Source organism: Mya arenaria, chromosome 10, assembly GCF_026914265.1.
Source record: "Mya arenaria isolate MELC-2E11 chromosome 10, ASM2691426v1".
In the NCBI taxonomy this organism is placed as follows: Eukaryota; Metazoa; Mollusca; class Bivalvia; order Myida; family Myidae; genus Mya; species Mya arenaria.
The window spans coordinates 61,869,089-61,881,552 of record NC_069131.1 but is presented as its reverse complement, the minus strand read 5'-3'; the positions used below and the strand labels follow the sequence as shown (position 1 = coordinate 61,881,552).

General features: G+C 34.2%; 1 protein-coding gene across 2 annotated transcripts in view; it reads right to left on the bottom strand.

The window, feature by feature from the left end:
• The window catches only part of LOC128205859 (NPC intracellular cholesterol transporter 1-like), a 37,494-nt gene extending 25,188 nt beyond the window's left edge, over positions 1-12,306 (bottom strand). For both annotated transcript variants that reach the window (XM_052907871.1, XM_052907872.1), the window contains exons 1-7: positions 11,934-12,306; positions 4,552-4,738; positions 3,592-4,119; positions 3,191-3,299; positions 2,291-2,426; positions 983-1,212; positions 222-322 (exon numbers count right to left, since the gene is read on the bottom strand). In XM_052907871.1, the coding sequence (XP_052763831.1) occupies positions 222-322; positions 983-1,212; positions 2,291-2,426; positions 3,191-3,299; positions 3,592-4,119; positions 4,552-4,738; positions 11,934-11,984 (1,342 nt within the window). In that variant the 5' untranslated portion in view covers positions 11,985-12,306. The remainder of the gene's footprint in view (positions 1-221; positions 323-982; positions 1,213-2,290; positions 2,427-3,190; positions 3,300-3,591; positions 4,120-4,551; positions 4,739-11,933) is intronic.
• Between the last annotated feature and the right edge of the window lie 158 nt (positions 12,307-12,464).

The window sequence follows — 12,464 nt, the reverse complement described above, 5'->3', positions numbered from 1 at the left end:
TATTTTTATATCTTGATTTATATTTGACTCGGTAGAGTCTTGATAACTTTAAATTCATATGCATTTATAAAATGCGGCAATATTTATTTGCATTATCCAGGATGCAAAAAAAGTCCCATAACTCTAAATGCTGACATCATTTTAAATTCAATAGCTCAACTTTGAAATATTGCCAAATCTGATTTGATAAAAACATGCAAAAGCCCCCAAAATCAACTGACCGTTATATCCCTCCAAGACGATATATGGTTGAGTTGGCTGGCCGAAGGTTGACTCACAAGACATGTGTAACTTTGTAGCATCTACCTTCAGATCTGGTTGTCTGAAAAAATCATGTTTCACCATATATACATGTATGCAGAATGAATCATTCAAAGGGCCACAATGTTGGATGTTTTGTCTTACACATTTTACACAAGGAACTCGCTCATGTTTTTTTGAAAAATGCACTTTTTCATGTATTCATGACAAAATAAAGTGTGTGGTAAATCATTAGGAGTGTTAAAACTAAGATACCGACGGCTGGAACCCTTCAACAAATGGTGATGTATGCTAAAATATTGTCTTTGAAGTCCATGATTTTGAAAAGCATTAGAAGAGTGATTCAACAAAAGGCTGAAAGGTTAAGTTTATTTTTGTTATCTTTGAGTTTGTGTACGAGTCCTTATGGCATATGTGCATGAGATTTTGTTGGCAGTTTTTTATTTTCCTTGACTGTACTGTCATGGGTTTGCACCACACCAAAAGCAGAATGTTTTATACTTTAAATGTACTTTTTTCTGCGAATCTGAAGAGTAGAATAGTTGTAATATTTTTAAGTGTGTTCAGATGCATTACTGAAAAAAAAATTGGTGCAAAAACATGAGCCATTCCCTTTGATTTCATGTTAAATTAAGTTTTTGTAACTTGACTTCAACCATTTCTGTTTTTCAAGAACAATACAAACACTGATTATTATACAAAGAACTATAGATTTCCTCACCTAGAACAGGACATAAAGTGATCCAAGTAATCTCCTTCAACGTAGAACCCAAAGCTGTCATAAATGATTTTATCGACTTTGGTATCGTTATTCTGGAAGTACTGAGCTACGCTATGTACAACACAGCTTGATGACCCTTGCACGTGCGCGCAGATGTTTGAAAACGGAACAGCATGTGTGACCCCACCGTGGGCCTCTAGTTCAGTGATTTGAGATTGCAAATCTAGAACCTGAAAATAAAGGGAGATATCCTTGGGATTGGTTTTCCTTCTATATCTTATATACACAGACTTACTGTGAGATGCAGAAGTTCCATGATCAAACTTGTTACGCAACAGTCTAAACTAGCACAAGCCCGCAAGCCCTACACTGGTAAAATGCTTTCTGTGCTTGCTCAAATTCTGGGTTTTATACAGCACCTGGCTTTTTCAACAATGTAATGCCAAGCAAAAGTATATGAATTTCGGGCTAGTTCATCGTAGCTCACTTTGTAAGGCCCTAATATAGTCTGTTTGTAGATTAACTTGTTTGAAAGACATCGGTAAATAAGCTGTGTACAATGATCAATAAAAATATATCTTGATAAATCAACTATAAGAGCATCAAATATTTGTATCAGAGATGAATGAAATACAGCTGATCCCAGGATAATACTTGTGGTCCTATTTGTGAGGCCCTAATTAAATCTATGTGTGAGGCCCTAATTAAATCTATGTGTGAGGCCCTAATTAAATCTATGTGTGAGGCCCTAATTAAATCTATGTGTATATTAACTTGTTTGAAAGTCATTGGCAAATAAGCTGCATACAATGATCAATAAAAATATAGATCTGATGGATAAATCACTTAAAAGGGTCTCAAATATTTAAATCAGTGATGAATAGAATACGGCCAATCATGGAGACTGTTCTTATTCCTTGTTTCAACAGCCCTATGGACTTATAAATAGAACAAGAGCACCCCATTATCATGGATGCCAAACACGTTACACAGGTTTTTTTTGCATTATTTTAGGAATGGGTCCAGGGCAGTTTTGATTGGGAAAATGTGTTATTTTGACTAATATTACAAATTCAAATTATGCTGAAAAACTGAATCAAGAATGTTCTAAAAACTAAATGTTTGTTTCTTTAAGAAAACACCAATTCTTCCATACAAAAATTGTTTAATTAAGTTTGTAATAAAATAAATCTTATTTTTTCATGATATTTTTAAACAAACATTGAAAATTTTAATTGGTCACTTTTGGGACTTGTTTTAGCAATAGGAAAACTATAGGACTGAGCAGATGATGCATGTCTGACTTACCTGTTTCATAAAATCCTTATCAAAAATCGATGTAAATGTGACTTGCTCTGCTGAGGGTGGGGGTAAATTGTGAATCAGCGGTGTCATGTCATCTGCCCTCTCGATAATCACCTCGGCTGTTGTGTATTTCCCGGCACTGAAAAATAAACAAAGTTTAAATTAATAAGAAGTGGTAAATTCAATTATTTTGTTAACATCCCAAGTCCTAAAATGCTACTTTTTCCTTGGGATCCATTATTTTAAAACATGTGAACCAGCAGGATGTACTTATTAAAGTAATACCATTAATATGTGTAAAGAAAATAAATAATGCATAACAGAATATTTTGGCCAAGGACCCAGGTTTTGAAAAAAGCAAGTCCAAGGAACGCTTTCAAGCAGATTTAAAAACAAATCACTGAATAAGTACAAAAAAGTTATTGATACAGACCCCCATGTACCGCATCATTATCATTAATGAATTTATTTGACTTGAAATTACATACCAGTATAATGTCAAACCCCGATGGCTCGAACTCCCAGTGACCGGCCCGAAAATACCTCAAGTCTCAGAAAATTCGAGCCAAGCAGGAATGCTTACCTTTAGTTTAAAGAAAGCGGTCCTTAACATCCAGTTCGAGCCATCGAGGAATTCGAGCCAAGCGAGCCAACAGGTTTCGACTGTACATATTTTGTGACCAAACAATAGCATATGGTTAAATATACTTACCCAACTGGCAAAGTAATCTATCCTGCACTTACCCAATGCGCAAATGGATTTGTATGGCACTTACCCAATTGGCAAATTAATCCGTACCACATTTACCAATTTGACAAATTAATTCGTACTAAATTTACCCAATTGGCAAATTAATCCATACCACAACTACCCATTGGCAAATTAATGCATATCGCACTTACCCAAAGACAGAATCCAGGTACGTGGTTCTGCTGGCTAAACCAGGACGAGGTATTAAAACCGAGGTGTTACATGCCAGACCACAGTCAGAGCAAGCGCAAGGGTGGTTTCCTGTATGATAAAACAAATATTGTCAGTATAAAATACTATAGACTGTTTCATTTTGGTAAGGTTCAATATAATTGGTGATTTTGCGACACCATGTGGTCTTGAATTTAAAATCTGGTAAATATATATTTAATTGACCAATGTTTGCTCAAACTGGCAAAAATCTAATTTTATGAGCAAAAAAAAGTTGTGCAAAAGTTAAAATAACATTCAATACCAATTACGCAATCAACTGCACAGAATATTTATTTGGGAGGATAAGATTGTAAGAAAGGAAGTCACTAAACATTCAGACCTATCACAGGACTTGTCTGTTCTGGACGTAACACTTCATGGCATCCGGGATTCTGCGTGTTGAATGGTTCAATAACGGATCCATCTGGAGCAGTCCATGGCTGGTCACTGATCGTGTACTTAATCGGGAAAGGAGATTGTCCATTCCCTAGAGATCCAAGAAAGCCGAACCATGCTTGCGGGGAACACTGAGAAACGGGCCTGCCACAGAGAAAGGTCAAAGCCTTTACAAAAAACACTCCATTCACATCTTTACACGAGTCATAAAGGTCGTTAGCAAACTTGTTTGACATTTGTAGTGTGACTTCGGGGATTCCTGTGCTATTGACAACGTCATCAGGGTATGGTGCAGACATGTTGGCCCACATGAATCGACTTTGATGTGGGGAACAAGTGAGTTGGCAGATAGTATTCAGGAAGTTCCGCAGGCATACCGGACATCCGTGGAGAAGCGAGATCGGGACAGATAAACTGTTTTTGAATGTGTGGATTTGATCGGGCGAGCAACATGTGTGTGTATTATCATCCCCTGAAAACATATATTGATCAATGTCAATGACCTTGTTTTGAAGTAAAATGGAAGAAAAAGATCATAAAGCTGCACTCTCACAGATTTAATGTTTTTATACCTTTTTTCATTTGTTATCTTCGAATGAGCCAATTTTTGCGTACCTAAATCTAATCTTTATCTACAACAACCAGTAATATAAAACTGCTATCAAAAGATCAGATTGCAGTTTTTCATATTTACGTTTGAGATCAATTGTTTGTTGTTTTAAATCTATGAGCACATCATCAAGAACTTCAAATTCAAGTTTACAAAAGTGTAGTAAACAATGTCTTTCATCACAATGTTTAGTTGAAAAATCGGCCCAATGTATTCATTTCAAATCTGTTATAGCAACATGATTTCAAATAATTTTATTCAAAAGAACTGAATGGAACAAAATATATGTCAAACCTGCATAAAGACTGGGACAGTAGTCCTTGATTATCTGAAGTGAGGCGGGATCAGTAAGGCGGGGGGCGTTGCGAGCCGAGGGAGGTGCGGGGCAATTGAGTTTTCCTCCATTAAATCCTTTCCCGCATTCCTCATACCAGACACACTGACCAGGGTCGCCGAAGTTTGACGGCTGCTCAAGGAATCCCTGAAATGGTAGCAAATAAATAAATCATTTTGTCAATACATGTACAAAGTTTAAAAAACCTATAAAACATAATCTATGTTATAGAAATATTTTTAGTATCAAAGTATTCAAAATAAAGTACCACTGAAATAATAAGCCTGATGCACAGCCATCTCTCTGCTGAACTAGACAAGAGTTAAAATTCAAAAACTTTTTTTCCATAGATTGATTCATCCCAGGAATGGATCAGTTGCGCACATCGCCAATTAAATTGTCTTCCTATTGCCAGACTTTAAAGCCACACCCTCCGCCCCGCAGTGCAAAAGGTTGGGGGTACAACCAAAACAAGGTGTATCGAGAAATTGACATGATGCCTCCCAGACATCCTCATATAAATATTCATATTAGTTAAACCAATGAAGAGATTTACTTAGAAGTCACATAATATGCAGGACACAGGAACTTGAATTCCACTACATAATTTTGCTTGAAACGTTTTAAGTTAAGGGAATAACTGAGGGTGATTGTAATAAAATATAGCATCAAAACAATTTTTGTGCAGTCTGTTTTTTCATGGATGTGATTAATTGTGATTGACTTGGCAGCTGAAGGGCTTACACCATTAATTTTCAGTGATGGTTTTTTGGGAGGTGGGGGGGGGGGGGCAATGAGGGCCAAAAGTGGTGAAGCACCCTGATGCTGGAGGAGCAAAACTCAGGCTTTTGAGAAGCCCTTTTGAGTGCTCTCAGCTGACTTCAAGTTTGGATCAAACTGAAGTGTCAATACTTAACCAACAATTAAAGTTACAACCAGTTGATATTTTTTTAATTAGTTCAAAAGGAGTCCAAATATCCGTGGAAATCTGTGAAAAGGAAGACATATCACATCCCTATGTATGTATCTTCATAAGGGTATAATTAAGTATATTGACTTTAATTTGTGCAACATCAAGGAAAACTAAAAGAGTAAAATGCCGCCACAAGGAAATGCCTATGGTTGTTAGGAAGTTGATTTATAAGGAGTGTCACTTGACGATTACAAAAGTCAAGAGTTATGGATACATGTTTAACTAATGTGTACACAAGTGTGAATAATCATTGTAAAAATTGTGTCATTATAATTTAGTCTAATTCCATTAAACGTTTTTTTCTTATATTTTCAATACCGGTTGTTTTATTAAGTCAAACTGGTCAATGGCGAGGGTTTTTTAAAAAAAAATAGGGGAACTGGTTATGAATATTTCATAACAAATCTATTTATAAATAATGCAAGATCAATATCATATATATATAAGTTTAAGAATGTTCTATATCAAAGACCAGAGTGAAGCTAAGTGCACAATTGTATACATTTAACGGAGTATCTCCTCATTTCCTTGATAAATCTCACACCATGTAACATGAGGATAACTGATGAAAGATTGCCTTAAACCAATAGTATGATTCTGATTAACCTCTTCATTAAATAGGGACATTTGTTACATCACACATTGACATAACCCACACTCGAACGACCAATCATCCCATTGTAGTTTTAACGCCACATATCATCCCATAGTTTAAACACCAGTTTAATCTCACCATACTTTTAATGGTCAAAAAGTGGATCAATTTGAGTGGGTTGGAGATTTTGAAGGCACATATTGATTTATTAAAAACAAATAAAAGGAAGTTTATTCATACTAGTAATACTTTCTTTCAACTAGGAAGAAGCCATATTTCGACCTCTGCATTAGAGCTTAAGAATGTGAAAAATACCTGCGGGATACTGAGCGCAGTCAGATGGTCTTTTAAAGGGGCCTAGAGGAATAAAGAGTGTCCAATGTGGGGCTAAAACCCATGACCTCTTGGATCAATGCCAGAGGATCAGTCTCACCTCATAGGGAGAGTGTTTGAAGGCACTCATCAGAGTTCAAATGGTGTTCAGTAACTCCCACACACTAAACCTTTTAATTTAACGGGGAGCGATTATTAAGTAATTCTGATCACATGACAGGGCTGTCTTTCAAATGATTTTTTGGCCAAATTTTGGCCCCATTTCCCCCTTAACATGTATATCTTTTTCCCCATTTTCAAGCATAAACTCCTAACCTTTTCATGAAGAAAAATATAGCAAAAAATCTGACAAAAGTTGCCATGAAAGAGGCATTTTTATTGCAATAATTATGTTGTCACCTGTTAAAATCAAGTATATAAAATTAATGTTAATCTAGGTTATATAACGCACAACAATAAATAAATTTGATATTATGAATGAGTACTGTGTACATTCAATTCCCTTTTGTAAAAATATCCCCTTTGGAAGGGCCGCGGCAACATTCTCCTACAGTGAAGACACCCCTGCATAAATACTTCCGGACATTGAAACCAACTACAACATCATGAATGGAAAATCAGTATGCAATTGTTGCAATAGAAGGAACAATATGTATACAATATACATATAAAAGCCTCAATTGTAAAAGCGATAAGATTGTAAATGACATCAAATAAGAATGAGATAGATTGTTGTGGCTTTCACCACATGTTTAACAATGGTGATATCATTTCAAGACATATATATAAAGCATTACATTACATAAAGTAACTAGTGTATTATCTATAATAATAGCACTCGAGAGTTGAGGGGGGACTTTGGAAAAACACTTCAAAGGCAATTAAGATTAGATCAAAGTGCAAATGTCTCATATATATGAATGACACAATTAATAAATACAAATAGCATTATAATATCTCTGGTTTTGAGGTGCATCTTAGAGCATGTGTACCTTTCCTCAGAAATCCCAAACATAGGCTTAAAACTTGAATGGAGGATTAGCTGGTTTTTGCAGATTGCGTCACATATAATTAATATGATAAAACATGCAGTACTTTCATCCAATTTTTCCTTAAAATTTATCTAGCCATGTAATGAGGTGATTTATAACGAACAAATCAGACCCTGAAGGACGTACAGGACACGCAGGACATGTCTATTATTCAATGTATAGAATCATACGAGGCAGGACACGCAGGACATGTCTATTATTCAATGTATAGAATCATACGAGGCACCCATTGAACACTCCTGATGACAAAAAAGCAGGAAAACGATAAAACAGGCGATATTTTAATCTTATATCTACAATCTTGCTACATTATGAGGTGATTTCCAACTCAAAAATTAGACCCAAGGACACTCAAGATTTGTATAGACTTCAAGGATTTTCCTACATAGATATTGAATGTATGCGCTTATTTTTTTGTGATTTACTTATATGTTCTACCACTATTACTTAACTACATCTGTTTATCTTAAGACATTTTGAAGTATTTTGATAAGGAGGTCCAGTTCAGCCTGTAAACTTAGTTTTTTTTTTAAAGCTGCTCTCTCACATAAATAGTATGCTTGTTTTAACAACTTTTTATTTTTTGTCTTGGAAAGAACCAATATTTGCATACCATTATATGTCTGACAATTTATTAACAGCAGATCGCAGTTTTCATATTTACGCTCAAATTTTTTTAATGGCTAGAAGCATTACTAAGATCTTAAGAAAAATGAAATATTTTCAACAGTATTCCAAACAACTGAGATCTGTCTTAAAGTTATCTTTATATGACTGAATTGTAGGCATATTGTTGCCAAAATTAGCTAATTCTGAGGTAAAATAAAATTTAAAAAAAGGTCAGAACTGTCATAATTTCAGAGTGCAGCTTTAATATACCATCTTATCGCAGTACTCAAACATAAAGTTAGGACAAAATGTTAGTCTACGAAATAAATTAGTTTAACATTGCAGCAAAAATGACATTGCACTTGTACTGTGTCATGTCGAAGTTGTCCTATCATATCATACGATAACTTTTTTGACAGTTATTTGCCTATCGATTAACAGCTGTATTTCTGATCATGCAAAATCAACAAAACAAATGTAAACAATTACATCACAACAGATGAAGAATTCACTGTTTACAAACTTGTAACTAATGGCACGATGACCTTAATTTCAACTTGAAAATTGCGGTTATCTTGAAACTTTGACGCTAATATTGTTAAATCTATAGAATTCCAACTTTCTATATTGGATGCCTATTTAACGAAAAACAAATATTATGTCATGAAAAGGCTGAACTGAGCAAGATTAACTCAAAATTGGGTGAAAATGTCTTGCTGACTGGTTTTATTGTTGTAATACTTGAATTAAAATCAGAGTTTACAAAATTATCTCCCCATTTTTGGAGTTTAATGACTTGTAACCTTTCATTTTTTTTGCCTTCATAAAAGTAAATGTATACAAAGAAAAAGGCTAGAGAATTCAAAGTCAAAAATGAAAAATTCGTAAAAAAATCCATCATTTATTTGTTACCAACATGTTTCATTGGAAAACACATAAGCTAGTTTTTCCCAATATTATAATTTAATCAAGAAGCTGAACAAAGCATACAAAATAAAAGCTGGTGCCATGATTACAAACAGTCATATGTCTGAATTCAAACTGCAAATCCGAATTTCAATGTAACTTTCTTTCTAGTTGATGATGAGTTTTGCTGATGAAACTTACATATACTACTGTTAGAAACTGTACGAAAATTCTTATTTATTTTTGAAAAATGAATGGAATAAAGATGATTAATTGTAAAATTAAATATTAGTGCTTTTCTGAGTCTGAGTGTCTATACTTGATACTTTTTGTAGTCATAGCCTCTGCAGGCTTGAGATGTATCAGTTATAAAAACTGTATCACTCATTCTCACTTAAATGCCACTCATGTTTTCTGTGACTAAATGCGTTAATTGTGTGTCTAGTGTTTCAAATTATATTTTGTCCAATGGGATGCCATCTACTGTATATATTTTAATTTTGGCGAATTTGCAGTCAGCCATTATTGATGTTAATCAAGTGAATTAGTAGCTCTAAAGCTGAGTCAATAGACAACATATAATTTTGAATACTAATCATGTTAATGTTTGTTAATATGCATTTATCAATCCCAAATCAATCAGGACTACTGTTTAATTTGATAGATGCATTTAACAAACATTAACCTAGGAGTAGTCAGTGTACGTCACTTGTACCTAACAACAAGATTGACTTAAATAAATCAACAAAATGTCCGATAAATGCGACAATCAAGTGTGTACATAATACTCAACATTCATATAATCGGAAGATGACTTTTTATCTAATCAAATATCCATTAAGTCAATGAAAGGTCTCAAATACCAAATTTGACCGCACCATATGACAATTTATCAGCAAAATATGAACATATTATGAATATGTTATCATTTATGACCCCACAGAAAATCACACCATTCTGGTTTCATTGTTTCAACCAAAAACAGACCACTACTAAATAATAACAATAATTATTTCATTTAGTGCATCTTTAGTAAGTGTACAGACACTAAAACCAGTGGTCGAAATTAGCACAAGCCCACAAGCCCTGCACTGGTAAAATGTCTTTCGGGCTTGCTCAAATTCTGAATTTTATACAGCAGGGCTTGTTCAAAAATTTGATGCCAAGCAATAGTATAATAATTCATGCTGTTGATCCCAAAGTCTAATTTTGATGACTGTTAAACTATTTTCAGAAAATAAAAAATTGACATCTGATAGCTGGAAATGCTTTTGCAATAGTAGGGATTGCTAAAATTTACAAACGCCAAGGAAAAAAGTATAAACAATGTTGGTTTAAATGTCAAATATTACTGACTGCATTTACGTCCTGTTTTTTTGAATAGAACTAGCCCAAGTTGACATTTGAATATTTTATTTTATTAGATATAATCACATACGAATATTAGATCTTGCAATTCTAGCTACCAATACATGAAGAAGGAAACATAATGGTAACACTTGCATAATATAAAGTTATTGAAGTATCTGGACGTTTTTTCTTCAAAAATGTCATGACAAGGCTTTGATTTTTTACTTATATATCGAGGAATTTACTTGCATATACATCTCAAATCTCAAATATTTATTGTATGTACATTTACATGTTAAACTTGAATAATTGGTCTAAGCATATATCCAATATCCATGTAATCTCAGTGAACTCTTTAATTTACTCAATATATTTATATTATGTCATGCATATTTTTTCTTATATAATATTAATATATTTATATATATTATGCTATCGTACTTTCTTCAGTTAAAATGAAAATTAAATTATAGCCATTTTATACTAGTATGTTGCAACTGATTTATCAAAGCTGCTCGAAGGTTGTACATTAATTATTCATAATATGAATAACTAGTTTTATATTTTTTATATATATCATAGGTCATTTAACTCAAACTACAAATGCAAATTCAGATAAGTCTAATACTGTAATTTGACATTTAATTGCTGTTGTTTTCTGCCTCACTTCAACTAATAAGAAAAGTAAGAAAAGGTTTCTTTCCAACTTGTTAGAAAAAAGTTGATATTCAAAGTCATTTCCAATGTCACTTCTGTTTGTGTTTATAATGCACCAGTCAATTGTAACCACGGCCCACCAGGTCTGGGGAAAAGCGGGGACTTTGACTTTCGGTCTAGCCAATCCCATGTAAAAAACCTGCCCTGCTGAGACAAACTGCTGGTAAAATCTCTGCATCCAGGGACATTCCAGATAAGGCCAATTCCCTGCTACCACAAGACCTATACTTGAGCTGGCAAAAGCACTGAACAAGCCACAGCCTGGGTGAGCAACCCAGGACCTCTCGGATTTTCTTGGCTAACTAGCTTGATCAGTTGGTAGAGCACCCGACTTTCAAGTGCGAGATTTAAGACTCAATTAAGTAATTTGAGCACATACCCTGACTGGTCGCATACCTTTCTGAGCCTTTATTATTATGAAACACCAATGTGCGATCATGACATTCTTGCTTGGCAGATTAAGGAGTTCTCACTGTTAAATAGCATAACTCTTAAGAACTGTCAGGTGTCTGTTTACTATTCAGGTTTGAATTTCCAGTTTTGCAGGAGTGAATGTCACCCAGGCAATCTGCCCTAAACCTAAAAGACCTTCTGGCATTTATTAAGATCCTCTTTAATCTATAATGGAGTAACCAAAACTTAAAACTGTTGGCCGAAGCCATATTATATCAGTATCAATACATGAACATTTTATAATATAAACTGCTCAATTTTCTTAAACTGTTAAATGTGATCAACTTAAAGACAATGACATAAATGAAGAATTACAGCACTGAGCACAGTAAAAAAAGTTAAAAGTTGACTTACCAATGATTGATGAGCGAACAAGAGAAGACAAAGCGCTTCAAGAGAGTTCATTGTTACTGTTTACCTAACTATGACATGTACTGTATACATAAACTGTATACATGTATAGTCTATAAAAGTGTAATTGTATTTTGTTCCGTTTGTGTTATAAAACCAGAAGTATTTGGTGATTTTTATCTCTGCAAATTTTCATTCAAGTTTTGACAGTCATTACTTAGCAAGAATGTATCCAAGTCTATTCCATTTATTACTTTATACTATCACTGATATCAATGAGGTGATTCAGTATTTATAAATCAGTGTGGGTTTTGAGTCTACTTTCTGACTCTTCCTGACTACAGACGCTCATTGAATTGGGCGTGAAAAACCAACGTCTAAATAACACAAAGTGATCGTACGATGCTGCATTGGTACCCGTTTTCAAATTAACTTATTGTAGATTCGGCAGGAAACTGGCTTCACATAAAAATCCATTCGGAATTCCTCGGGCATATTTACGTTGTTTTTGATAAAAATGGCCGAGAAATTCCG